At 39.4% G+C, this 27,840-nt stretch overlaps 1 protein-coding gene across 5 annotated transcripts in view; it reads right to left on the bottom strand.

Moving 5' to 3' along the window:
• Nucleotides 1-21,092, bottom strand: part of GLCCI1 (glucocorticoid induced 1) — a 56,565-nt gene extending 35,473 nt beyond the window's left edge. For all 5 annotated transcript variants that reach the window (XM_073003225.2, XM_073003226.2, XM_073003227.2 and 2 more), the window contains exons 1-2: nucleotides 20,169-21,092; nucleotides 8,530-8,681 (exon numbers count right to left, since the gene is read on the bottom strand). In XM_073003225.2, the coding sequence (XP_072859326.2) occupies nucleotides 8,530-8,681; nucleotides 20,169-20,787 (771 nt within the window). In that variant the 5' untranslated portion in view covers nucleotides 20,788-21,092. The remainder of the gene's footprint in view (nucleotides 1-8,529; nucleotides 8,682-20,168) is intronic.
• Nucleotides 21,093-27,840: the final 6,748 nt, after the last annotated feature.

The raw sequence follows: 27,840 nt of genomic DNA, 5'->3' as shown, positions 1-27,840 counted from the left end.
TGTAATGCTTTTTTAAAAAAAAATATTTGTATACTTACGGTTCTTAGTTTTAATATTGCCTTTAAATTATGTAAGATGTCTCGTTATTCATTGTTCTTAGCTTCAAATATTATTTCTAAGGACATTAACCACCATTGTATACTCATTGTTTTCAACTTCAAATACTTTCAGTGCTGTAAGCCAACTTGGGCCCTTTTCAAGAAGAAAGGTGGGGTAAAAATATTTTAGATAAATAAATAATAAATATTTGTTGACTAGAACTGATAATATGTAACTGTTTGAAAGCACTGTTCTGAAGACTTGTCTAATAAAATAAAAATCAAACTATTTGAAAATACAGAATAAAATCTAAGTTGTTAGTTTCAACTAGAATAGAGTGATCAAATCAATGGGAGTTTGGTAAATTAGTATTTCTGTAAACCACTGTTACTCAACAGGTCTATTCTAGTTGGGATTAACAGCTGGATTTAGTCATAAGAGTAAAAAATTATGCCTAAATCAGAAAAATTCTCAATATGACGCAGCTGTGAAAACTGTATTTCAGAACACCTAATTTAACAGCTAACAAATGCAATTTTGCTTTAGTCATGATTAACTTCTCTAACTAGTTTCAGTCGTTTCTGACTCAAATTAACACACTTTCCTGAAGCTTCTACTACATCGTTTTGCGTTTTTTTAACTGTATTGCAACTCAGCACTAGTGATGAAATGCACAGTAAACACTTTTTCTCCTTACAAAATGTTGGGGAACAGCACTGAATATAGCATACTAATAAGTATCTTTAAATCCACATTATTACTTATTTATTGTATGATAAAAACACAATTACTCTAATAATTTATGATGACAGTCCTGTACTATATTCATCCTAAATGTCATCTGAGGCATGGTTGGATTTCATCACTCTGAAACTTCAAAAGGTTTAGTATTCCACAGAAGTAATAATCTGTATGGTAAAGGTAAAGTTCCCCTTGACATTTAGTCCAGTCATATCCGACTCTAGGGAGTGGTGCTCATCCCCGTTTCCAAGCCATAGAGCCAGTGTTTGTCTGAAGACAGTTTCCGTGGTCACATGGCCAGTACGACTTAATGTTGTTACCTTCCCACCATGGTGGTACCTATTTATCTATTCACATTTTTACATGCTTTCGAAATGCTAGGATGGCAGGAGCTGGGACAAGCAATGGGAGCTCACTCAGTCGCGTGGATTCGATCTCACGACTGCTGGTCTTCTGACCTTACAGCCCAGAGGATTCTGCGGTTTAATGCACAACGCCACCACATCTGTACAAGGTATCATTGCAACGTTCACTTTTATTTATTTATTTATTTATTTAGCTAGCTAGCTAGCTAGCTAATATTTATTGAGCTTATATGCCGCCAATTTAGACATAGTCTACTCTGGGCGGCTCACAAAATGCTGAATAAAAACAATTAATATCAAATAACAATTTCCAATATTTACACAAAACGAAGTAGATAAAGATAGAGAAAAGAAAGTTACATAGTGCCCGGAGGGAAGGCCTGTCTATATAACCAGGTCTTGAATTGGTTTTTGAAAGTGCCCAGCGAGGGGGCCAAACAAATCTCGGGGGGGGGGGAGTTTGTTCCAGAGTCTGGGAGCCATTGCCGAGAAGGCCCGGTGTCTTGTTTTTTCTTTCCGGGCCTCCCTCGGAGTTAGGCTCCTCAGTCACCCCTCCTGGCTAGATCGGGCAATACGAGTAGATCTAGGTGGGAGGAGGCATTCTGCCAAGTATTGAGGTCCTAAACCATTTAGGGTTTTGTATGTTAGCATTAGAACTTTGAAATCAACACGGAATCAAATGGGCAGCCAATGCAATGCGGCCAGAGTGGGAGTAATATGTTGATGTTTCCTCGCCCCACTAAGAAGTCTGGCCACTGCATTCTGCACCATTTAGAGTTTCCACATTAATCTCGAAGATAGCCCCAGGTAGAGCACATTGCAGTGGTCTAATCTCGAGATTACGAGCGCATGGACCAAGGTGGTGAGTGCACCAACGTCAAGAAAGGGACGCCGCTGGGCAATCCGCCAAAGATGGAAATAGGCGGAGCAGACCACTGATGCCACCTGAGTTTCCATGGTGAGCACCGGGTCCAAGCTGTGAACCTCATTCTTAGCAGTGAGAGTCACACACACCCCGAAAGAGACGGAGTTTCCCAAACCGCTGATGGTGGGTCCACCCACCCTAAGGACCTTGCCTTGTCCGGGTTCACAAACTTCAATTCAAAACTTCAATCCAAAAAAAAAGAACCAGAAGCCTTCTTTTGCCTCCTTTTCACTCTGAAATGGTGAAAGGTACTGTAAAAAAAAGAGAGAGAAAGATGTCCCAGTGTATGATCTGAGAACACATGATGCAGCTACTTTGCTGAAATTAAACAGGTAAGACCACCTGGGAAACACAGATACCTTCAGTTTCATGGTTTAAAAAAAGGCCGGACACTGATGTAGCAAATTAAAAATGAAAGGGCATTTCCTATTTCTTGGATTCTGTTTCAGCCACTCACCTATAAAATGCTGAAGAACTGCCTTAAACAGACCAAAATCTTGTCTATTTGTTAGTTTAAAAGGATCTGGTTCCTCTCTACCCTTCAAACTTTTCATAATCATCAGTTACTGAAATAGGCATGTGACATCAGACAGACCACTGATTCGTCTGAAGGCTAAATAAGAATTGCACATGATCTGTCTGCTTTTGTGCCTATCTGCAAGGCTGTTGTCAACTTTACCTGTCAAACGTGCATTGCGGCTCACAGCCTTAACTGATCAGCAGCAAAGGAAAACTTTTTATTTCAACAAGCATTGGCCTAATGAGTTGATTTGTTGTGAGCTACTGTTTTAACCTATAATGTGTATATTTAATTTAATTGTTGTTTTAACTGGCTGCTTTTTAAAAAAATCTGATTGCACCTGATTTATACACAGACTTTGCTACTGCTTATTGCGTTACATAGATTATTTTCTAGCATAGATTTTATTGCTGTTAGCCACCCTGTGTTTTTATGCAAATTAATAATAAAGGCCTAACAATAACGCTGGTGCCACTGTGCATGAACTTCCCTTATACTTTGACACTACTGAGTCACTGAGGAACAGATTCTTCTCTCAAAATATCCCTATTTTAACAAGCACATGTTATTACATGGCGCTTAAGACATTAATATATTCACTGTGGGACATACTTTCAAGTGAGAAAACTGTATTTTCTGTTGAGACAATAAAATTTATAGGCTATACATTGCCCCACTGCTTCTTCAAGTAGTTAGTACCAAGATAATGTTATAGATTATTTATTATTAAATATTATTGTCAATATTTAAGTCTTTCTTTATTTTTTATTTCATTTATTATTTGTTTTATTATTGTATGTGTTATGGACTGTTTGTAAAATTCTTATGTTTTATCGTATACACCTTATTGGAAGCCGCCCAGAGTGGTCGACCAGACCAGATGGGTGGGATATAAATCAAATAAATGAATAAATGAATAAATGAATAAATGAATAAATAAATAAATAAATAGACAGACAGACAGACAGACAGAAGGAAGCATGGAATCTCTCTCCTATACAACTTCTGGAAGCAAGTACATATTCATTTCCCGACAAATTACTCTGTAGGAAAAACATATTGCTATAGCTTATATCTTCAGAGAGTAGCTAAGATTGTACTGTAAATTGTATCTGGATAGCAGATTGTCATCTACTCTATGAAGATGCAAACCACATTATTTGTACTCAAAACAAGATACTTCTCAATAAGAAGTACCAAAATAAGAGATGACTTCCAAGGTGAATTATACAACAAAACTACTATTTGTAAAGCAAATTATTTTTGGTTTTTGTGCATTTTCCGGGCTGTTTGGCCGTGTTCTTAAGGCTTATCTTCCTACCATTTTGCCAGTCTCTGTGGCCGGCATCTTCAGACAGGAGTTTGACTCTGGCCACAGAGACTGGCAAAATGTTACGAAGAAAAACCTTAAGAACACAGCGAAACAGCCCGGAAAACCCACAACAACCATCTGATCTCAGCCGTGAAAGCCTACGAGAATACATCAAATTATTTTTAATTGCAACTTCATTTTTGTCAGTCTCATATGCCCACTTCTCCAGTAAAGCCCATGACACTTAGGAAATCACTGCTAAATATGGTCCCACTAAACCAATTTTGCGGTGCCATGCAGAGGTTATTCCTCTAATTATGGTAAAAGAAGATCTGAAAATTATTATTCCTCTTGCTAAAAAGGATGTTATATAATGTGATGTGCTATTTTTGACTACAAATCCCATAATTCCCCAATATAGGAATCCCATTTGGCAGGCACACACCTAAATGTGTTTCACCTAGGAGAGAGGACTAGGCTAGAAGGTTTTGTAGCCTAACACAGGCCTATCTCTGCCTGGCCTCCTTTTTTAATAGGAAGCTAGGTGGAGCTAGGCCTATACAGTACAAGGCCACAAAGCCGCCTACCTTAGGTCCTTCTACCAAGTGAGCCATATTAAGATGTCTGTAGATATCCGTTTGCCAGATGGGTTTCCTAGAAGGGAAAATTATGTGATTTATTGTAGAAAACAAAAACAAATGCCAAATTCCAAATAATAACCTGCATAACCCATTCAAGTATATACAGTATGTCTTCTAATGTTATTTAAGACATAAGCAAATGAACTGCTGGATAGCTCAGTGGTTTAGACATCTGGCTATGGATTGAGGGGTTGGAAGTCTGATTCCCCACTGTGCCTCCATGATGGGGGGCTGGACTTGATGATCCATTGAATTCCTTCCAGCTCTGCAATTCGATGATGATGATGATTTTACATAGAGTTATATATATATATATATATATTTAGATTTGGTTTTGGACTTCGTGTCAGGTTGGGTTAAAGCAGATCATAACCAGTTTAGTGGTCTATAAAGTGTGGTAAATACACATAGGGATGAATAAAAAACGGAATGAGATATTCGTGAGAAATCATTGATTTGTTAAATATTTGTCCCTTCATATATGTCAGTTCCAGAAACCCCAATGAGTACGAAGGGATGAATATTTCCCCATTCTTATTTGTCTCCAAAGAAAGAGGCCAGCCTTCCCTCTCTTCCTACGACTTTCTCATTTTGCCTATGGGCCCGCCGATCAGCTGATTGGTGAGCTAACAGGCAGCAACCTACCCCCACAACCTACCCCCACCCCCTTCCTCTCCCTTCCTCAGACACAGCCTGCAGTAAGGGAGACTGGCTGCCCTTTGCAAAGATGCCGGCTGTGGCTTCATTTAGGGTAGGGAAGCTGCAGCTGCCATCTTTGCAAAGGACAGCCTGGATTCCCTTAGCCTGTCTTAAGGGGTGGGGGTGGCAGCAGGGGGGTCAGGGCTTTTTTTAGACAGCCTCTGGCTGTCTAACCCCCCCAACAAATTGACGAATAAATTTGTGCTTCATCGGTTCATGGGGGAGCTTCGTGCTTCATCGACTTTGACGGATCACGAAGCAGGATGAATCACCAAAATGGCAATTCGTCCCCATCTCTAGTGATAAATCTAAATAACCAAGGATGGAAGGAAAGCTAGTATCAAGACTGAAAAGACTTTCATATCCAGTACAGTGGTGCCTCGCATAGCGATTGCTCCGTATAGCGATGAAATGGGGAAATTTTGCTTTGCAATGATCGCAGGGAAGCAATCACTGCAAAGCCCCCATTTTCGGCCAGCTGATCGGCGGTTCCAAAATGGCTGCCAGGTAAACAAAATGGCCGCCCACTGTTTTGCCTCGCTTTAGAGGCACCGAAAATGGCCACCACAATGGAGGATTTTCGCATAAGGTTAGTTTTTAAGCCAATAGGAACGCATTAAACACATTTTAATGCGTTTCTATGGGCTTTTTAAAATCGCTTAGCGATGAAATCGCTTAGCAGCGATTTTTGCTGCACTGATTAACATTGCTAAGCGAGGCACCACTGTATATTAAACATAAGAACTCTTAAGTCAGAGTGCATTATATAAACCAAATAATTCTCTAATCAATGTTATCTAATTTGGACAGTAGCTGTCTAGAAAAGGCATTTCCGCATGACCTGCTCCCTAATCCTTCTAACTGGAAATGCCAGAAGCTGAATCAGGATCTTCTGCCTACAAAATATATGTTCTACCACAGAGTAATTCTTCTTCTCCAAACCCTGAACTCAGTATACAGCATTTTCCAGTAATAATGCAGTAAATATAACCCAGGTATATCTATAACTGAGTTAACTGATAATGAAAGATGAATCCACCCAGAGCACGCAAATCACTGAACACATCTGTTGCGTAGGACAGCCTAAAAATCATACATCTAGCAAGCATGTAATCATTCTATTAGTATAGTATTGCTCCCAGTTCTCCAACATTCCCAGCCTTATCAAGTCAAAGGATCAAGTAATCAACAGTCAGATGTTCCTGAATAATCAAATCAATGCATAAGTCTTTGTTGATATCGCAGTATAATTAATAAATATATCAGAAAACTTTTACCCAATAATGAGTAATATCAAGAGCATTTGGGGCAGTCTTCCATATTACATATTAAAAGGCACAGAGTACAATGACATAGGTGGGAAGTAAATAAGGACAGCCTGAAATTCTTTTAAAAACAACCAGAACAGAATAGTAACGAGGAGAAAACTACTTAGCTTCATGACTTAATAGGCCATTCAGAAACGGAATAATCACAGCAGGTTCAGCCTAACAACCAAAACCCTACTGTTGAGAATGCAGTAGCAATTTTATATTTACCCCCAGAATTCAACACAAATATAATTAAGACCCAGATGGAGGACTGTGCATTTATCAATCTTTTTATCTCCATGTTACTTGCCTCGAATCTGAGACATACTGAATATTTCATTGGTCAGAGATAATTCTGTTTATTCTAACTGGCATACTCAGGCTGAAATAACTAAGCATTATGTGTTAGGGAAAGTAAAAAAAAATGTGTTTATGGTGAGCAAGTGGATACCATCTCAAAGGTCATACTGGCCTTAATTTCCCGCACTTAAAAGTTTAAGGTTTTCATCCCAGCTTTTACAACAAGGCCTTTAGCAGAGCAGTGAAAGGTAAAGGTATAGTAAACCACCATCTTAGAATATCTGTGCCAATATAACCTAGTCCAAAGTCATAACAGAAAGTAGAATCCTATATAGTGCTACAGTATATGAAAAAAAAAATAGAAAACATGCAGGTTCCTGAACTGAAAATGAGTGGGTCAGTGAAGTTGGGGGGCAGGGGAAGGATGGCAGAAGCTAGGTAACCTTTTAAAATTACAACCAAGAGCTATTTTTGCCAGGAGCTGCTGGGTCCAAGACTTTCCCACCTAATTAACACTTTACTTTCAAGTCACTTCTGAAAGGGTAAGCATCTCATGATATTAACACTCTTCACATCAGAAGCAATAGTGAAAGGAATCACTGGAACTAAATGCTATCATTTCAAATGTGTTTCCTGGAAGAACACAACCTGAAGCACCAGCCATTGTTGATCTCTGCAGGTACCACATGCACACAAAGAAACTGGGGAACTATGTGAAAAATAAATACAGAATGAAAGACATGAAAAGTACTAGAAGAGACCTTTTGTACAGGTAATTTGTTAGTACTTTTATACACCTATCTTTAAAAAGTATGATTTTAATGTCTTGAATCTCCCATACTATTTGAAAAGCAGCCAGACTAAAATTAAACTATGACTGTTTCTTGTATGTCCAAGTCTCAGTTATTCATGATTTGTATTTTAATAGTTATTTTCATAAATGCAGGAAGTTGCTCTCCACTAAACAGAAGGCTTCACAAACACAAAGCAAAGTTAGCACACTTTTCCAAAGACTTGATCTCTCACAGGGATTATGCAGATGGCATTGTGCATCTCAGAGTACAACACTGCTGCATGCACTGAATGGCCCAAATGCTTTGCTGCAGAAGAGCTCAAATAGCACCTTGCTTTACTGCTGAAGATCGAAACCTTAAGACTATCCTTTGGATCACTAGATGAAGCAATTCATTTTAGGCATCCTCAGATACCCTAACCCTCTGATACACTATGTTCTTATGCCTTTTCATAACCAGATGGGGAGAGAAACTCCCACAAAAAAACACTGAAGGAGAAACTCTCCAAGGTCAGAAAGTAGAAACACACAATATTAAAAGTACACAATGAGTGGATGTTAGAAGCAAAAAAAAGAGATCTCTGTCCTGAGTAACTTACAACACAAGACTTGACTTGTGTGATAAAGAAGCAAAGCTACCAGAGTGGGGAGAAGGGGGGAAAGACAGGAAATGTAAAAGTGAACTACAGAGATGTTTCTATTTGGAAAGACTGTGGAAAGACTATTTGGAAATACTATGTCCCCTCAGATAAGTAATTTCATTTTTGTTGCTATCACAAATTGCCTATCGCTTACTATTTTAAATTCCAGAACTAGATATTAACATGCAATTTAGATGGAGAGAGACAACAATTAATCAGAACAAATCAGCTTCGCAAACCTACCTGAGTGGATTTATCCTTCATGCATGAAGGATAATGTATGTTTGGATCTCGAGGCCACTGTCCTGTGAGGTAAGGTCCTGTTATTGTGTCCAACGAAGAGGTGCGTCTTATGGTACTAGATGTTCTAATTTGTTGGGTTTTTGGCCTGTCCACTGAAACAGAAAAATGTTATATGTGACACTGTAAATATAGTGCTGTGAATAAATTAGTTGTTCACATCTGTTTTAAATGTGGTAAGCCACAGAAAAGGCTTCTTAATCAAGTAAATACTCTCTGTCAAGAGCAACTTTCTGCTAAGCCTTTTATGCAGCAAAAACCCCTCCAGCAGCTAAGATAAATTAAACCAATGTCAAGTATTTTGTGACGAGAGAGAATATGTGGATCCAATACAACCATGGCATAAGTAAATTAAGAAATGAGTATTCGTATGAGAATTACCCTTCCCAATACCTCCTTTTTACAATCAGCAAAATCTAAGTTTGTGAACAACTTTCTAATTGGTATGCTTTTAATAATTGTAGATTACCCACACAACTTTCAAATGTAAGTCTGCACTGTAATGTATCTTCTCTTTAGTCTTCTTTGGGGAAAATACTTCGGGCACATGAAGATCCCTGATGTGTACAAACACATCTGAGGACAATTTTATACATGAAGACTAGCAGTTATTTTGCATAGTTGCCATGAGTAAGAGTTTCCTTGACCATGCACAAAATACATTAGAGAAATATAACTTCATGTTAGAGAATTTACACTTCTTTGATTGCTGTACCTTTACTACAATACTAACATGAAAATAACTTCAGCTTGTGGGAATAATTTTTTTATGTCCAATGTATTTGGCTATCTCTATAAATTCTGCTTCCTCAATGGTTTTGCAGTATGAACAGGGTAATTATTAATCTTTCCTTAAGACTGAGTGTTCAAAATGCCTTGGCATAGCAAATGCTTACAGGTTTCTGGTGGATAAGGGAAGGGCCCATCAATCTAATTGGGATTGCCTCCTACCATCATCACCTAAACATTTCCTGCTCCCCAGCTGACATTTATATTTTTGACCTTCAGAGATTTTTTGCTTATCAGCACTTCTAGGGAGATTTGGGAGTATGAATTTCCTTGTAAGCAAGGGGCATAGAGAGTACATACCTTTTTTCAAAGGAAAAAAGACACTTAACAAAGTTAAGTACCACTTTTTTCATGGCATGGGCCCTTGGAGACTACAAAAAAGGATAGGAGCCACAGGCAGCCCATGTGTTGCCCATCTTTGCCTCTTAGCAAGGTGGACAAGGTCCTGTCAGAAACTGCAGAACTGCAACCAGCATGAGACATAATCAGCACAACCAACAGCACATAATGCTGGAAGTTGCAATTCAACAACATTTTGGGAGGACACACTTTGCTCATCCTGTCTTTCAGAAATATGGCTTTTTCCTACTTTTGGAATCCATGAGAGCATTTGTGGTTTAAGTAACAATTTACACCTCCTCACATCACATCACAGACATTTAAATTCCCAAGAAACTCTGAGTCATGCTACAGAAAATAACATTTAGGCAAGAGTAAGGCAACTGGCAGGCCACAGCCTTGAAAAACCAATCTCTAGTATTTCTTCTCCAACTCCTAACAGCATAATCCATGACCTTAAGGCCATTCCCCCTAAGCACCTCAACTGATTTATAAATATTATTCACCTATGTTTCAGAGCAAGGCCATATATTACACCTGCCAAACTAACACATCTGGACAGAAAATCAGCCTAGTTGCAACTCTGCTCCCTCAGTTTACAAAGCAGTTTTATTTTTTAAAAGCAAACAAAGACCCAGAAAATTCAAACTATCAAACAACTATTGCTAACTATAATAATATACAACTCAATGAGTCACTAATGAATGCTAAAACTACAGGGCACAGCAAATCATATTTGACAACTTCTAGGATACATAATGAAGCCACGCACTTTTAAAATTTTGTGTATGGTCTCTTAGATTTGCCAGTGTGGTGCAGTAGATAAAGTGGATACCTTGGCCATGGAAAGTCCCTTATGGATGGCACCAAGGAAATCACTCCTTAAATATCTCACGTACTTCCAAACCCCTATTCGGGTCACCAGAATTTGGAGGCAACATGACGGCACACAGCATAACAAAACAGTCTTAATTCAAACATCATTTGAAAGCCAAAGTTTCTTATTTATTACAGGGGCCATTCATGAAACTGTACTAACTTAGGTTCCTAATAAGCAAACAACAGCTGTATAATGCCATATATTAAACAGCTTGAAAGATGGAAGCAATAAAAATGGGAATAAAATAATTGCAATTCTGACTTATGACAAAAAATGTTTGCAATTTTAAGATGATTACAGTGGTGCCTCGTCGTGATGCGATTTTAAAAAGCCCATAGAAACACATTAAAACCAGATTAATGCGTTCCTAGGGGCTTCAAACTCACCGTCCAGCGAAGATCCTCCATAGCACGGCCATATTCACTGCCTGTGCAGCGATGAATCCGTGTGAAAACACAGTGGGCAGCCATTTTGAAACCGACAATCAGCTGTTAAAAAAATCGCTTTGCGATGATCGGTTCCCAAAACAGGGAACCGATCATCGCAAAGCGAAATTCCCCCATAGGGAACATCGTTTTGCAATCGCTTTTGCAATTGCAAAAAGTTCATCGTGATGCGATTTCGTCGTCAAACGGAGTGCCTGTCTTGCGGGGCACCACTGTATATGCATTTTATATATGCATATACAATGACTGAGAAAGTCTACAATCTGTGCAACAGCATGACACTGCTAACAATGAAGTTTTATCAGTGGCTTTTTGCTCACCACAACACTTCAGAAGTTTAGTACTTTATCCTACAAATCTAAAGATATCTGGAATTAAATGAGGGTAGAAATCTTTAATAACTAAATTGCTCCTTTATCCTCTAACTTGTTTTCAGCAAGACGGCATATGGGAGAACCTAGGATCATGTATGGATGTGCACCTCACGGCACATACCATTTCACTGCTCCTTCTTTAAAAAAAATTTAACTGATAGGGATTCTGTCTCCATCACACTTTATTTATTCCTTGGAGAATGGATTATGATTAAAGGAAAAAAATAGGGGAGGACTAATAATCTGAATGGTTGGTAGGGCAATTAATATTACCATAAGCCTTTGGGTCAGTCTGATCGAATGACTATTTCTTTTTCACTTAACATTCTGTGCCTCCTGAAAGGCAACAGACATGGTTAATTTGCATCAGTTTTTAATATGCAAACTAACATTTCCTTGTATATGGAGGACAACATAGCACATAGAAACCACTACCTTCTCTACAACTGCTCCCTTTTACTGCCCAGCACAACAGAGTTTGGGACCAGAGGCAATGAACACTAGGACAAACAAGTCATATTAATTGTGCTTATGTATATCACAAGGCAGAAACTCATTTGAAGTATAGGTACTATGCATTCTCACTTTACTTGGACTACACACTGCAATGTACACATGGACACACATATGTACAGATATAACTATGTAGCATACAAAATACACAGAAAATAGTCTTTCAGTTTCTAAAACAGGCTTTGAGTCAGTTCATATAAATCAAAGATCGAAAGAGGCAATTATCTCCCTCAGATTTCTGACCATCCTGGGCGTCAGTGAACTAAAATGGACAGGAATGGGTGAATTCAATTCAGATGATTATCATATCTACTATTGTGGGCAAGAATCCCATAGAAGGAATGGAGTAGCCCTCATCGTCAACAAAAGAGTGGGAAAAGCTATACTGGGATATAATCTCAAAAATGATAGAATGATTTCAACACAAATCCAAGACAGACCTTTCAACATCAGTCATCCAAGTTTATGCACCAACCACCAATGCTGAGGAGACTGAAACTGACCAATTTTATGAAGACTTACAACTCCTTCTAGAACTGACACCAAAGATGTTCTGCTCATTATAGGGGTTTCGAATGATAAAGTAGGGAGTCAAGAGATAAAAGGATCTGATCATCAGCTTCTCATAGCAAAATTCAAGGTTAAACTGAAGAGAGTAGGAAAAACCACTGGGCTAGTCAGGTATAATCTAAACAAAATCCCTTATGAAGACACAGTGGAAGGGAGGAACAGATTTAAGGAACTCGATTTGGTGGACAGAGGAACTAACATGCGCAGGATTATGGAGAAAGCCAGAGAATTCCAGAAAAACAACTACTTCTGCTTCATTGATTATGCAAAAGCCTTTGACTGTGTGGGCCACAGCAAACTATGGCAAGTCTTTAAAGAAAGGGGAGTGCCTGATGACCTTATCTATCTCCTTAGAAACCTATACTTGGTACAGGAAGTAACAGTTAGAACTGGATATGGAACAACTGATTGGTTCAAAATTGGGAAAGGAATACGACAAGGCTGTATATTGTCCCCCTGCTTATTTAACTTATATGGAGAATATATCATGGGAAAGGCCGGACTGGATGAATCCCAAGGCAGAATTGCTGGAAGAAATATCAACAACCTCCAATATGCAGATGATACCACTCTGAAGGGAGAAAGTGAGGAGGAATTAAAGAACCTCTTAATGAGGGTGAAAGGACAGTGCAAAACTGTTCTGAAGCTCAACATCAAAAAAACTAAGATCATGGCCACTGGTCCCATCACCTCCTGGGAAATAGAAGGGGAAGATATGGAGGCAGTGACAGATGTTACTTTCTTGGGCTCCATGATCACTGCAGATGGTAACAGCAGCCACGAAATTAAAAGACACCTCCTTTTTGGCAGGAAAACATTGACAAACCTTGACAGCAACTTAAAAAGCAGAGACATCACCTTCCCAACAAAAGTCCGCATAGTCAAAGCTACGGTTTTTTTCCTCTAGTGATGTATGGAAGTGAGGGCTAGAACATAAAGAAAGCTGACCGCCGAAGAATTGATGCCTTTGAATTGTGGTGCTGGAGGAGGCTCTTGAGAGTCCCATGGACTGCAAGGAGAACAAACCTATCAATTCTAAAAGAAATCAACCCTGGCTGCTTACTGGAAGGACAGATCCTGAAGCTGAGGCTCCAATACTTTGGCCATCTCATGAGAAGAGAAGACTTCCTGGAAAAGACACTGATGTTAGGAAAGTGTGAAGGCAAGAGAAGGGGACGACAGAAGACGAGATGGTTGAACAGTGTCACCGAAGCTACCAACATGAATTTGACCCAACTCCGGGAAGCAGTGGAAGACAGGAGGGGCTAGCGTGCTCTGGCGGTCCATGGGGTCACAAAGAGTCAGAAACGACTAAATGACTAAACAGCAACAACAAAGCAATTATTAGATATGGGCACGAACCACTGGTTCAGTACGGTTCACTTCTCTGCTGAACAGCTGATCTGCAGTTTAGCATGCTGCTCCCTCCAGCAGGCATCTACTCAGAGGCAGCACCTAGAAGAGCCAGAGTGAGGTGCTGCTGAGGAGTGGGTGCCCAGTGGAGGGGCTGGGGTGTCAAACTGTGGATCAGCTGTTCATCTGGGAAATGAGCCACACCAAACCAATGAACCAGTGGCCTGTGCCCATCTCCAGTAATTATTACAGGTCAAAACCAATAAGGGAGCAGCCACAAGTAAATATTCTTATCTATGTATGTACTGTATACATATGACATGCTGAAGGATCCTTCTGCACACATCAGTGCATCTACATAAAGTCAGCATATCAACTATCTGAAAAGTACAATACAAGCTATATGCAATTCACCAAGTTCTTAGTAAAGTTTATGTACGAGTATGAATGGCAAATTATATGGACTACTTTCACACACTAGTCTTCTATCTACAGCCACCATCAGATTTTTTAAATCTCCTCTACATTTGCTTTCAGATGGTAAAAACCAAAGAGTAACTTTGACCAAAAACATTCAGCTAAGATTCTAGATTTATTCTGAAATTATTTGTGCCCTTTACTTTTAAAAACATATGATACAGTATAAAATAAAGTAACATTAAAGCCAACGTCATGAAGATAATAAAATGTCTTTACCATGTACGCAACAAGGGAAAAAGGAAACCTCTTAAATTTTCCTGGAGACAGAAACCTGTAACTGAGATGCTATCGCCAAGAAAGTTCTATCTCGGGTACTTGTCATTTAAAATAGGCTGAAGAACAATATCTCTGACGACTACCTAAATACCTGAGCAAATTCAGATGAGCTAACTTGGGCTTAGGACATTTAGGGCTTTAAAAGGTTAAAAGCAGGGCTTTAACTGTGATTGGAATGCTGCTTTCCTAGACCTGCTGATCCCATGGCATATTAAGCACCACTCTGAAGTTGAGGGGAATTTCAAGCATAGTGTTCTATTTGCATTGGGCTGGGGCAAGACTTGTATTTGAAAAGGAACTTTTAAAATACTCTTGGCTTACCAGACTAGTTTCATGATTCTCTGGATTCTGGAAAAAGTGATTTAATCATGGAAACAGAATGGTGTTCATCCTATTACTACAGCCCTGTAACCTGTCATTCACCCAACAAGCAGAAACCATCTCCATCTAAAAACCTGAATGACAAACATCACTTTCTTCCTCCCTACAAATTAAAAGCCACATAAGTAAACTCTATAGCACCTTGCTCTATGAACATATTTTTAATGAATGTACTCTCTCCTACAGACTTATACCCGACTCCAAATTCAAGCATCTCTAGACTTTGGGCACATATGATACCAAAGGTTTGCATCTAATTTCAGCTGGATGATTTAAGTATAGGATTGAACTAGAAGAGACTTATTTTAAAACAAAACAATTCTGAAATTGTGAGACTTTACTCTTTATACTGATTTACTGCATGGTCAGAAATATACACATTAAAACTGTTTTCCCTTGGAAAAATCCCAAGATCATCTCATATACACCATCTGCCTACACAGTCTAAGTAAAACAGAAGTCATAAGTAGTCATGTATGATGATGCAAGAAACCAGTAGACTACTTTTGAGGGTGGGAGTGATCCAAATACATAGCACCACAGTTTGAAACAAAGCCTAATATGTAACACCCAAATTTCACATTTCAGTTTTCACAGAAAATTTTATATTCAAAATTTATGGTATGTGTTGGATATGTCTCTACTTTAAAAGAAACAGATCAGGTTACCTACATGTCAATGAAGCCCACGATTAAACATACTCAAAGCCAGGCATGGCAATTTCAGATTTTTTGGACTCCAGCTCCCAGAATTTGCCAAGAATTCCCCAGGAAGAATTCTGGGAGATACAGCCAAAAAGTTTACAGAGAAGCTTTCTTTACCTACTTGTGGAAACTGCCTTGGTGCTCCCTGGGAATAGAAAGGCTTTATTGGAGAGGTAGGCCCACTGCCCATTAGGCTCCATAGAAGGCTTCTTTCAAAGAGCTATCTTTCCTATGAAGCCCTGGAACTCCCATGCAGCACCAGGACAGTTTCCTTCATAGCAATTGAGGTTCAGGTGTAGGTACAGAAAACTGCTCAGAAAACTTTTCTTTTTTGACTGCATCTCCCAGAATTCTGCCCGGGGGGGGATTTTTGGTGAATTCTGGGAGTAAGAGTCCAAAAACATCTGAAAGTCCCATCCCTACTCAAGACCAGCTGTTGGGAAAATGGCTGACGTTACAAGCCTCAGAGAACATATTCATAAGCTACTTAAAAAATGTTTGTAAGAACTAGTTTCTGAAGGTTTGCAAAATCAAATATTCATCTATTATAAATGACCCCACAGCAAAGCTATATAAAATTCAACATTTTAAAATTCTGCACTGAATTTACAGAAACTCTGTTTTGTTAGTAGGAAATTCTGGAAATATTTCTAGGATTTATAATAATTTTTAACCATGCCACCTTTTTACATTATGTGATCATTACTGAAATACTGTTGCTTAATGTAGTAAACTGCATTAGAGTACCCCCCCCCTTGGAATCAGATTTGGTGAGTCAACTCCTCCATATGATCCACTGATTCAAATGGGTGTGCTCTAATTGCAGCTTACTGCAACATAGTAAGTCACAGAGTAGGCCCATTTAAATCAATGGAACTTATGGAGCAGCTGACTCATCAAATCCCCAGATTCAATGGGCCTACTTTATTATGACTTACTAAGCAACAGGCCTACTTCAATGTGACTTCCTAAGCAACAGGATTTCTGCCATTACAATAATGAAATATATTTTATATTAAATTGAAAATGTCAGATACAAATTTAACAGCAATTAAATTAATAATTAATAATTACACAATTCACATCTATGTTTATTAAAAGAAAACAGCAAAAAACGCTGTTTTTATTTTCTCCAATTTAAACACTACAGCTTTTATTTGTTCAGTGTACATATTAATATAGTAACATTATAAAATAAAATGCTATTTAGTCATCTATGTTCTCTAATCCAACTTTCTGGACTGGATTAAATTACATATTACTCATTTTTCATATAATCAAATTACTAAAGTGTAAGATTTTGTCCTAAAAATTTACTGCATAAAAACAGTTTAAGAGCTGGTAATGAGACAGAAGCCTGAAAACTGTAAGACATACATTCTCCAGCATCCATACACGACATAGGCAATAACTACTTTTTTCAAAAATAGAAATGGAGAAGCCAAAACATATAGGAAGACCAGAATTTCATTAAAAGCTGCCCTAGAAATGTAAAAGCTTTTGTGACTTGATGACATCTGAAATCAGAATTAATACTGGTTTTAAAATAAATATTTTACATCTTAAGAACACCAGAGGGAAAAGGATTGGGGGGGGGGGGGAGCTCAGAGAAAGCTGTTTTCATTCATGCAGTAGTGATGTCAGTGTCTGCAGTGGCAGCTGCCTGACCTGTACAGGCTTCCAATCTAGAGCAGTTTCTCAGCTTTCCTTTCAAGAATCTCTGGCAGTTCCCTTACCTACTGAAGAACTTAAACCTGAGCACTGTGACAAAGTAGTAAATATATTCCATACAAATATATATTTTCTCTTCCATATTATCTCCAATATAAATTGAATAGTAAGATTCACTTGCAGTCACAGCCATACACCATTGCAAAAGAAAGCAAGATTATACTCTAGAAGGAAGCCTATTTATTAAAATGTCATGCTCTTGACAATTGTTAAAATAAGTACAAAGCTAAATAATTATCACAGTGTTTAATAGTTGAATGCTTATTTATTGCCTCTTAGTGTAACATGAGTTTTCACAAAGCAGCTCTACAGAGATTCTCTGCAGTTAATGCCAGATTGTCATTCCTATTTTATTAAATTGACCAGAACAGTTAACAATAGAGAGATGATAAAACCAGGACAACTGAATTAGTTAAGCTCAGCAAAAACTAGTTTACAAGACAGATTCTGTAGCCTGTACTTTTAAAATCTGCATTTTACTTTTAAGTGTGCAAGACTAAAGAGAATGCAGTTTTATGACCTGAACAAAGTGATTTCACATCTCTGTAAAACTATAGCAATGAATGAGTGCAACTAGCCCTTATTTCCACTCATTCAAAACTTACTGAGGAACGTTCACTTTCTAAGAAACTGGCTTGACTAAGGAGGGAGACTCATTACCTCATGACATATGTAGGCAACAATCCCTGACTGGTAGTAAATATAATTTCATATTGTACTCTCGCAATTCCTTAAAACTATGTATGCTACTATGACTTCAGAACAAGTCAAACAAATATATAACTTAGAAGTCTAAGTGGAAAAAAAAATCTTAAGTCCACAGAAATGTTCAAGTGATTACTGTCTAAAGTACTCCCCTTTTAAAAAAAATTAGGAAAAATCACTTATAAGGGCTTTATATTTTAATTTAAAAACACTTCCTGCATTTGTCAGTATTTATATACTTAAATCATGATATATACAGAAATATGAACTAACCTCTATTTTTACACAGCACCTGATTCAAGTAGTTAAGATTAATCCCATAATAACTTCCAAAAACTCTTTTACATTCAAGATCAAACCTGCTGCACAATTTACATATAAACTGAAATGCAAGAAATTTACATTCATATTTTGGTGTGATTTTTCTTTAAAGCTCAGTGTACAATAGCATTTTGGAGAAGTGTTTCGGCTCCTCCAAATAACTGGACCTACACAACTGCAAGAATTTAAGGGAAGTATACTTCTAATATGCTGTTTTCAATACTAAACTAAGGTTTTTTAATTTGCTGTTTTAATGGAACACAGTCTTAGCATAATTAAAGAAGCTGTAGTGTTGAAAGATGCATGATACCCGATAGCTGCAGCAAGCTAAACAGTGTACAGTATTTAGTATGATTTATTCAACTGCTGAAGTGAGGAAAAGGGAGTAAGCATCTAAAATGGCAATTATGACTTTGAAGAACACAGAATATATGCCCTTCTGTTTCAGAGATTTTGGAATTTATTTTCACTTAAATTTGGAACTCAAGTCTAGCCTGTAGTAGCTCATGGTACTATATTACATTCTTTAACAAAAATATTATGAAATGTACATTCTTAACATCCTAGTTTATATTTAAAATGTTTGCTTGTAAAAATGTAGTCTCAGCCCTGTGAATGGGTCATATTTAAAGGGGCATAGTTTTAAAGGAGTTTTGGGACAGATTGCAAACAGGATCCTAGCCAGTAATATTGTCTGGTACATCTTCTAGAAATGTTGCAAACTGTATACTACTGCTAGATCTCATAAATCTTTGTATTTAGAATCTGCAAGTTTCTTAGTGCACAGTAATTTAAGAAACTTTTTGTATCCTGACTGCTATACCATTAAAAGAGTACAGGAGTATTTTAATGACTATTACTGCAACTGGTATATATCTAGAAGTATCCCTCACGCAAGTATATTTGCACTCTAGCTCTTGAAGGCAAACATCCCAGGACGTAAGCGTCAGGAATCCCCTAAAAAGCATTTGAAAAGTTAACTTCACACTTCAGGACAACCTCTACATTCCCTATTAATGTTAAAAGAATAATTACCATACATGACGCAAACGGTTCATGACCAGATACCGCTAAAACCACTTTAAATTATTTACTTATGGCAATGATGAAAAGGCATTAAAGATAAACTTCATTCAACTGATGATCCCACTCCAGGGAAGAAGCCAACCTAGCCTTCCAGGAATTTGCAGAAGATTATCTTGCACTCCAAGCTGAGTTAGTCTGCCCGGGATGTCCCAAGAACTCTCAATTACTTAATATGGCTTAGAGTCCTCACTTTACCTTCAAACATGGGCTAAAAGGGAAAACTACTATTCTACCCTTTAGCCAGCCTGATCAGGAAATCTATTTTGGAATGGAGAAAGGGTGCTAAAAGAGAAACTAATTAACCTTCATCTTCACACTGGTGGGTGTAATTTTTTTAAAGGAGTTTTCTCCCCTCTTCTTTTCATCTTGGGCTGTAACCTTATCCTAGACGAAGGCCCATGAAACACACAATTACTCAGTAGTCAACAATCAGGATTTGATTGTTCCATGGGAAAAGCTGAAATGGCACAACGGGGTTGTGTTAGAAGCCTAGCCTTTTCATTAAAGGAGTGGTGCTTTGGGGGTGGTGGTGGTGAGGGGTCCGGGAGATTAAAGGTCGATGTTGACGAGTCAACTCTGGAGGTTATGTGCGTGTGGACGAGTTATGATGGACCGGCCCTTTCTGTGCCTTTACCTCTATACATGGGTGAACTGGGGCTCCTTCGCTCAGGCGAGATGCTTCTCCGCCTGCCGTTGCTGCTGCTGTTGGCGGCGGTGCTGTTGGTGAAACTGTCGGGCGAGCGCCTCTGCCTCCCCTTCACCCGCCCCGGGTCCACCGCACTGCCGGGTCCTGGCGGGCTGGCGGCGGCGGCGCTCGCTGAGGCCGCCAGGGCCAACGGCGGAGTACAGCTGGGCGGGGGCGGGCTCCCGCCGTTACCGCTTCCTCCTCGAGGTCCCCCGGGGCCGGTGTTACTCCCCACCGAGGCGGAGGCGGCCGGCGAGCGCGTCGGGCTGTGCTGGTTGCCCCTCAGGAGCTGGTAAGGGACGGTGGCGCGGATCGGCTGGAGCAACCGGCTCGTCCCCGCGCTGCCACCGGGGGCGCCGATGCCAACCCCGCCGCCGCCGCCGCTACTAGTATTACTAGCGACGGTGCTGCTGCTGAGGCTGCTTCCTCCTCCTCCTCCTCCTCCGGCCCCGTTACTACCGACCGAAGCTCCGGCGCTGCCGCTGGTGGGGGACCCGGCGGCGCCGCGCCGCATCCTCTGAGGGGGCTGCTGGTGGTGCGGAGGGGTCTGCGAGGAGGAGCTGGACATGGCGGCGGCGGCGGCTCCTCCAAGGCGAAAGAAGAGAAACAAACGACGGCGAGCGAGCGAGCGGAGCGCTCCCGGACTCTCACGCACGAACACGCCCCCTACGAAAGCGGACGGGACGGGGCCGAGCTAGGCGGCAACCTCCACCAGACCTTTCGGCGCTGCAGTTACCACTGGGCTGCGGGGGCCACCATGGCTGCCCGCCTCGGCAGCTCAACCCCTCACGCCTCACATCGTCCATTAAACGGCGCCCGGCCACGGAAAGGGAGTCAGGGGTTGTCTGGTGGGGTGGGGGGGCGGGGTGAGGCGCTCGCGCGCTCCTCTTCCCGCCTGGCCTCCAAACTCGGGGCCGACGCTCCTTGCTGCTGCTTCCGCTGCCGTCGCACCTGCCGCCCGAATCCACCTACCCTCCACCTCTGCCGCCCTCCTTCCGACTGCCACTCCGCAGACTCCACAGCCCCGTCTGTGGCGGGCAAGGGGCGTCAGGCCTTCAGCCCATTGGGCAACCAGCCGCCGTTAGCTAGAGCCTGGTTGGTTACGGTCCGAGAAAGGACACAGAAGCGGACCAATCGTCACCCTCCGCTTCACCTGGAGGTGGAGACAAGGGAAGAGAAGGAAGGGGTTGGTGGTAGTCGGGGCTGCTTTGTGAAGAGGCAGAGAGCAAGAGGGGGAGGGGGAGAGTGGAAGGTATCGTTTTTAGGGAGGAAGACCCTTTAACGTCAAAATCAGGCGAATGTTATTATCGGGGAACACGTGACCTTGGGGGTTAGGAAGAATGGTATAACTCTGCTCCCCACCTTTGAAAGCTAGCAAATCGTCAGCAAATGCCAGAACTATAGTATGTCAATTTTAGGCTGTGTGTACTTTAAAAAACGTAGAGAAGTTTTCTTCATCATAGAAACTTTTCTGACGTTTGTGTGCATATTGCTGAAGTTAAATATAATATCTCTGTGTTTTATGCTATGCATTGATTTAAAAAAAAATCCAAAATCATGTTGCACTAAAAACAAACATCTTGTGGTACCTAAAAGGTTTAACATAATTATTAGAGCATGAACTTTAATGAATGAAAAGCTTATGCTATAATACTTTTTAAGTCTTTAAGGTCCCACAAGACTCTCTTTTCATTGTTCATAGAACTAATACTTTCTCTGAAAGTCAGTGAAGGACATACGCATTCAGAAAAGATAACGAATCTTTATAAGATATATCACATGTATATCTCATTTATTTGACAATCTAGAACTCTTCCCCATCTGTGACCTAAGCTGTCCCTCACAGAGTTATGTTCACTGAAAATAGATGTCATTTTATATTTTTATAAACATATTTGTGTGTGAGAGAAGACAAACTTATAATATTTGTACACACTTGTATAAATCTGTACAAATTAATCAGTGTAAGAACATATACATTATGGCCAGAATCCTATTGGAAATGTGAATGTGTGCTTGTATGTAACTGAGCGGCAAATTGCCACTAATTAATAAGTTGCTATTTGCATGCCTAGTCATGGTCCAAGTTCCATGACTGGTGCAAGACTCGGAATATAAGCAGCAACTTGTTAATCTGGAGCAATTTGTCAGCACAATTTGCACAATTAAACATAATGCAGCTGTACATCCACAAAGGATTCTAGAATACAATTTCTCTTTTTAAAATAAATATACCTGTATATTGCACAAGGAGGTCCAAAATTAACACATTACATCAGGCAGCTGTCAAAGCTATAATATCATAGGTAAACACTACTGAAACTGCCCTTGCTCTTCCAGTTTTCCCTCATGATACTTAGTTCTGCATTTTTACGTTCTCATAATGTCATTGGACAGCATTATGTCAAGGGCAATTTCAGAGATTTACATTATACATCTTGCTACCAGGCCCTGATCAAAGTCCTGCTTACTCCTAGGAATGATCAGAGAGGAGACAGGATGTAGCTTCATATTCTATTGTATAGGACAGTCCTTTATGGAGAAGGCTATCAGAAGACAGGCCTCTAATTGAAGGTGTCATCTGTTTGAAGGGATATATATAGAGAGAGACATGGTCTAGAGGGGCGGGGTAAAAAAATCAAATAAATAAATAAATAAATAAAATATTTCTTTCTAAAATAAAGTTATGATAAATGTCACTAATTTGAGTAGTCATTACTCTGTGCAAATAAATAAATTCACAGTTACATTACTGTATAAGGATAATCTAGTTTAAAAAGGCACGTGCTCTTGTGGGTAAGAGCTTCCTTTAAAAGAAGCCATGGTATACTTGTAAAGGTTGCCCATGATTTGAGAATATCACAGTATCAAGGGGGACAATGCATGCCTCCTTATCTTCACAGTTCACATCTTCATGTAACAGAATGTCTTGCTTCCTTTGTATGTGTATGTGTGTGTGTGTCTCATTTTAAATTGCCAGAAATCTAATTTTGCACTTGGTTTAATTTTATGGAAACAGTGTCTTTATTTATTGTAATTCTTGATTCTTTTAATATTTTGAGATGCCAGGCACAAGACACTGGAACAAATTAAACTGAACTGAAAAATTCAGAAATATTGATTAAAGTTTCAGGGTAATACAGGGAGATTACATAACTGGGACATTAATGTTTTGAGAACATAACATCTGATTGCACATTTTTCCATGGAAGCAACTCCCAGGCTGTTATTATTCCAGGTGAAGGGTGTGTAGGAGTATTCTGTCTTAATGTACAACATTTCCCAGACTGTGGATTGCAACCTCCATTGGTTGCACTGCTGAGTTCTACCCAGTATCTCTTTCTTTGAATGATTGCCCTCCATCATAGGATTTCCAGAGGTCATTGCAGGCACCGCTCATGGTAAACTAAGGAAGAGGAAAAGGAGAAGCACCTGGAATGGCTTGTGCATGATTGCATCATGTTTGATAGCCACCCTTTTCACTTCAAAAGTACAGCCTGCTCCGGAGCGCCAAGATAGAGAACCTGTTTCTATGCATGTGCATGGGAGAATCGTAGTGGGGGAGAAGATGGAACAGGGTAACAGACTGAGTGGGGGGGATCTTTCTTCTTTGAGGGGAAAGAGCCAAAGGAGGTTTTCAAATACTGTAAATTAGAAAGAAAGATATACAAATAATATTTTTAATTATGATGTTGATAAAACTGGGCATAGGAGATAAAAGGTAGGAGGAAGGCTGATATAAACGGAAGTGAGTGGAAAAACAACATGATGGTGAAATAAACAGGCTTTTGGGGATAGGGTACAAGCTAAGAATCAGTGGGAAGGAGAGGAAGAAATTAGAAAAATGTTTCAAGAAACATGTGGAATAAGGAGGAGAAAATATAATAAACACTTCTGTACTTTAATTAACAAAATCTGCCTAAAGTGGGAGGCCTGGCTCATAATACAGTACCTTCTGAGCCAAAACCTGCCTCTCATTTGCCACCGTGATTAATGGTACAGCCTCTCTATTTCTCTTTTGAGACTGATGGGCCTCAGTCATCTTCTGCTCTGTCAGAGGGGCCCTGAGTAGACTTGCCGGGTCAGCAGTATCTCTTTCTCTGAGAACCAATATCTGAGATAAGGGGCCAAGTCCTTGTGATGTCACAGAAGTAAGGCAGGCAAGGTTTGAAAGGAAAGCAAGCACAACATGCACAAACACCTTTACAGTATGCCAGTGAGCTCCAGAGCCAGGAATAGATGGTGTTGGTGTTCAAGCTGTGGAAGATACCTCTCACACTAAACACACATTTTCTAGTTTGGAAAAATATAGCATTTTCCTGAAATGTCAGGCATCATCCTAAGATCTGGCAATCCTAGCCTTTGGAGATAAAATGTTTGAGCATCTATCATCTGGTAGAACTGAAGTCTGTTCTAGAAAGCAGCAAGGGTAAACATTATTAAATCTTAGGCAGGAAGTTTTGTTTGTTTACAGATGTGGGCAATTGCGAGAAAATAATATTAATTTAAGAGAATTTTAATTCCAATTAAAAATTTAATTAACATTTCCATTTTAGAGTATGAAAATCTAAGATTATCCCATTTCTCTTAATTCAACATGTAAGTAGAGTTTAGAATCCCTGCATTTTACTGTATAATTTGCTAACCATTTCAAAATTGCTAAATATTCAAAGTGACAGGTGGTATATAAGCAGAAGGTCTAATGACTATTGATTATATTCTTTATGCATTCCTCTTTAAAAATTTAGCATAATCACTAATTAGACATAATAGTTTATAATTGCATCTACAGAATGTAATGGATCTGTGTAATTAATCCTACCCTTAAGGCAAATTGTTTCTATGATTTGTTAGTGTTGTCTTCCCAAATGTTTCTTCCTCAGTCATTTCTGTTCTTGCACAGGACATAGCCGCACTGGGCAGTATATCCTGAGGATATGTATAGGCACTGGGCAAGAATAATGCAGAGAATGACCATGCAATCCTGTACATCTCTAATCACGCCCCATTGATCACAAAGTAAATATATGTACAATTGCAGCATGAGTGACATACTTGGCCTATTCTTGTGTAACATGAGCTTGTTTCGTTTATTTATAGTCCTCCTTTCTTCCACAGAACAAAACTCAGGGGCTAGAGGGAAGAGTTGGATTCCAACTTCAATAAAACAACATTTGAAAATTACTATTATCCCATAAATTAAGTCCTACACTTAGACATGGGAGACCTGTGTTCAGATAGCCACAAATCCATGGTTTTCTGAATAGCTTCTGTCAACATAACTATGTTCCAGTTATACATGGCTGCTTTTACAAATTTGCTGTGGGGCTCCTTATGCAAAAGAACTTCCTGGCTTTTCACTGCAGTGTTAAAATTTCATTGGTTAGAAAGGACTTTCACCTTTGCCTGCCTTTGCTACCTGTTTCACTCCTCATTTTTGTTATTGTTGTTTTTAATTCTTCCTGCATACTTGGCATTCTGTTTTTTTCTAAAAAAAAGTTTGGGATGTACCAAAGGCTGAAGGGGAAGGGAGATTGCCCCTTCCCTTTCTACTGACTCAGGAGACCCAAGTTAAAACACCAGCTTGGCCATGTAAACTCACTAAGTGTTGCAATGGTAAACCACTTATTGAGCATCTCACATATCTCAAAACCCTTCCAGAGTCAAAACAAATCAGAAGTGACTTGATAGTTTGTAATAACAGCACACCTACACTATATGTAGGCACAAATATGTACACACACATTTCTGTGTTCTGATGTTGAAAAACTTAAATATAAAGAAAACAAAATACTCAACTTGGAAGTAAAATGTTCTGTCTGACTTTGGGTGATTTGAAGCTGTTATAAGTCAATCATAAAGGAAGATCTAACAAAGTTTTGAAGCAGTTGGTGATATGACAAGGAATTTCCAACATGAGAACAGAAATAAGTTGATGCTGTCTTATGCAGGAAAGGAAACATTGACATATGTGCAAAATGACTGTATGCATGTTGACAATGGACAGATTTTTTCCCATTGCAAGGTTATGAGGATGCCATCAATAAAATTAATTATTTGGTTCTAACTGTGATTGCAATTTTTTTTCATAATCTGCAAAGAACAAAGCTTTTAACTAGTTCCATTTTTAAAGACAATGCTGATAGAGTGATTAGTCACGAGGAAACCTTTTGAACTATAATGAGCAGTGGCATGACGCTTGCTTAAGTGTTCCTCAGCATTTGTGTGGGATCAATTCAGAAACAGCTATCAAAAAAGGTGTGGGTCGGGTAGTATTCATTTGTCTTCACTTATAAGGATGAAAAAATGTGTTTAGAACAAGCACAGTAATCAAAGTTTTTACTGAGAGCTGTGGAGTTCTGTTCTGATGTGATGCTGTTCAAGAAAATACCTTTCTTGTCCACAATTGTTGCATCACCTCTCCTGTTACCACACCACTCCTTCTGCAATGTAATGAACATAATATCACTCTAACACATTTACCCAGATAAATTCAACGGACCACAATAATTTTCTGCAATGGTAGTATCAGTTTTATTATATTTTTAATTATTCCCATCCTGCTACTTTTCACAATGCTTCCTTTTTAATTTTGCTGAATTGTAATGCTGAATTTTATTAGCATGTGGGTGGTTCCTTTAATCATCTTAGTCATGTTTCACTTTCATATACTGTTAACAAAGAACACACAGACAAAGTGGTAAGATTGCTACACATATTCTTTTCTCTCACTGGAGCAATCCATAGGAATTAGGAAATACTTTAAGATCTTGCCTGAGGGATTCCTTTTAGACATGGCTGGGCAACACTGGCTCTCCAAATCTTTTTGATTTACAACTCTTTTTAGCCCCAACAGCTTCACCAATGGTCAGGGATTGTGGCAGGCACAAAAACATCTAGAGGACCAATATTCCCCATTAGATGGCAGGTATCATCTTAAATGGTGAGAGAACCATTTCCCCATGGTATCAAACTACAGCACTTGTAACATCTATAAGCTTTCCACTCTATGAGCACAGCTGGGAATGCCAATCACACTTACTACAAGTGAAAAGGATACTGGAATCACTGTAGATCACAAGCTGAATATGAGCCAGTAGTGTAATATGGCTACAAAAAAAGGCAAATGCTATTTTAGCCTGCATTAGAAGTATCATCTCCAAATCCCATGAGGTACTCATTCCCCTCTATTCAGCACTGATTAGGCCTCATCTTGAGTACAGTGTCCAGTTCTGGAAACCACACTTCAACAAGGATGCCAACAAATTGGAAGAAGTTCAGAGGAGGGCAAAAAGGATGATCAGGGGCTGGAAATAAAGCCCTATGAGGAAAGACTGAAAAAACTCAACATGTTTAGCCTCAAGAAAAGAAGACTGAGGAGACATATGATAGCACTTTTCAAATACTTGAAAGGCTGTCATACAGAGGAGGGGCAGGATCTGTTCTCGATCAACCCAGAGTGCAGGAAACGCAACAATAGGCTCAAGTTACAGGAAGCCATATTTCAGTTGAATATCAGGAAAAACTTCCTGTTAGAGCAGTATGGCAGTGGAACCAATTATCTCAAGAGGTGATGAATGCTCTAACACTGGAGGCATTCAAGAGAAATTTAGACAACCAA

This window comes from Pogona vitticeps, chromosome 6 (genome assembly GCF_051106095.1).
Source record: "Pogona vitticeps strain Pit_001003342236 chromosome 6, PviZW2.1, whole genome shotgun sequence".
NCBI classification, from domain to species: Eukaryota; Metazoa; Chordata; class Lepidosauria; order Squamata; family Agamidae; genus Pogona; species Pogona vitticeps.
This window is presented reverse-complemented; position numbering and strand designations above follow the sequence as displayed.